This window comes from Pyxicephalus adspersus, chromosome 7 (assembly GCF_032062135.1).
Source record: "Pyxicephalus adspersus chromosome 7, UCB_Pads_2.0, whole genome shotgun sequence".
Classification (NCBI taxonomy): domain Eukaryota; kingdom Metazoa; phylum Chordata; class Amphibia; order Anura; family Pyxicephalidae; genus Pyxicephalus; species Pyxicephalus adspersus.
In genome coordinates, this window is record NC_092864.1 from 72237313 (window position 1) to 72239505 (window position 2193).

General features: G+C 47.2%; 1 protein-coding gene across 1 annotated transcript in view; it reads left to right on the plus strand.

Moving 5' to 3' along the window:
- Positions 1–311: 311 nt before the first annotated feature.
- MOSMO (modulator of smoothened) overlaps positions 312–2193 on the plus strand; it is a 24727-nt gene continuing 22845 nt past the window's right edge. Inside the window, exon 1 of the mRNA XM_072418933.1 lies at positions 312–544. Coding sequence (XP_072275034.1) covers positions 439–544 — 106 coding nt within the window. The 5' untranslated portion in view covers positions 312–438. The remainder of the gene's footprint in view (positions 545–2193) is intronic.

Sequence of the window (2193 nt, forward strand, 5' to 3'; positions counted from 1 at the left end):
TATATATAATAGTATAAGATATTCCTGTATAGTATAGTGTATAATTGTATTGTATAATATATAGTATAACATAGTATATATAGTATATTTATAATAGTATAAGACATTCCTGTATAGTATAGTGAGCTTGTCCTCCAGTCAGCACAGCTGTCACGTGCCATTTCCCGCCACACGCCGCAGTCTCTTTGTTGCTAGGTGCACTGGCCTGTGTCAGCCTCCGTAGTAACGCGGCGCAGGGGGGATCTGCTGCAGACAGGTTTGGGGGTGGGGGAGAGGGCTTATAAGCCATGTTTACTTCCGGGGGTCCTCCTGGAGAAGGGGATTGAGTTCCGGGGCAGCGTCCGGCCCGGTCCTGAGCTCTGGCTTGTTTGTCTTGTATGCGGAGGGATTTCCCCCCTCCGTGTGAGAGGGGAGCGGACAGCGGCGGGGGGGAAAGATATGGATAAACTGACCATTATCTCAGGATGTCTGTTTCTGGCCGCCGATATCTTCGCCATCGCCAGCGTCGCCAACCCGGACTGGGTCAACACCGGCGAGTCTGCGGGTGAGCACCGGGGGGCTGAGTGTGTGAGGAGCCCGGGGGCTGCGTGACATCCGTATGGTTCTGTACACATGGGCTAAGTGCTAATGTGGTGTGCGGGGGCAATAGGGATGTGTCTGGGGGCAATGCCAGGGTGACCAGGGCAGTAGTGATGTCTGGAGGCAACAGTGCTGTGCAGGGGGCAATATGGATGTCTGGGGGCAGTGGTAGTGTGGTTAGGATAATAGTGATGTGCCAAGGGTGGCATAATGATGTGCCAGGGGGCAATAGTGATGTGCATGGGGCAATAGTGAGGTGCTTGTGGTTTGTAGGGGGCAATATGGATGTGTCTGTGCTGTGCAGGGGGCGATGGTGTTGTGATTAGGACAATAGTGATGTGCCTGGGGTGGCATAGTGATATGCCCGGGGGCAATGCTGGTGTGTGAGGGGGAATAGTGAGGTGCTTGGCTTGCAGGGGGCAATATGGATGTGTCTGGGGTGGCATAGTGGTGTGCAGGGGGCGATATTGATGTGCCTGCTGTGGCATAGTGGTGTGCAGGGGTGCAATGGTGATGTTCAATGATGATAGATATGCGGGGGGTGCAATGGTGATGTTCCAGGGGTGTATTGGTGGGGTGCAATGGTGTAGAAAGAACCAAGGATGTTGTGCCAGCGGTGCAGTGGTGATGCCATGATGATACTCTCAGATTACTCTCTGATATAGTTTGTTCTCTCTATATATCTCTCTACACACGCACACTATGGTGCTGTCAGGAAAAGTAATGGTGGGATAGTGATGTACAAAGAACACTTTGACTGATCAGCCCTAAGTTTGGTAATAGATTCCTGTCAGAGCTGAGAATCGGCTTGGAATGCTATGATGATAGATCTGGCAGTGCTTGTGATTTGTGATGAGCCATGCGGATTTATTTTCCCCATGACCCCACCAGGTGCTGCTTCTTCTTCTTGTATTTGCAGCCAGAAGGGCTCCTTGGTTTATAGGGGTTCAGCGTGGGATTAAAGCCGCAATATTACTCGGATACTAACGCCTTCCAGAGAAGGAATATGTTAGGCACAGGTCCAGGCTTTGCGGGGCTATGGGAGTGATTGGTTTCCAACATTTCTCCATGTATTGGGCGGTGTGTTTTCTGCCACATTTTTGTGGGGATGAAACCTTACATTCTGCAGGTAACGTAATGGCTAAAAAGGGGGCAATTACTGCCCCATGCAGGAGACTAGGTATGTGACATGTAGAAGTGTTCAGTAGCCATGGTGCCCACTGGATGGGTAAATATCCATCATGTTCATTTACAGTACATTGTCTGTCTTGTTATCGCAAGGACAGGATATCAGTGATTAGGATAGTTGTTGTTTGTTACTACATTGTTATTATTGTTATTGAGCTTTTAGTTGGTTGTAACCATAAGAAAGTATCTACATTGTCTATTAGATTATATGTCTATTATCTTTTAGACACCTTGTTGGTTGGTGTAATTGTCATGTTTTGTTTGTGGTCAGCATTGTCTTTTACATAGATACATTATTTGGTTGAAAAAAATATATAATCCATTAAGTTGAACCACTAGGAAGATAAACATATCCCAGATAAAAATCCTATAGACATAGTTAAGACATATAGACAAAAAAAACATCATAAAACCCCTGGTACAATT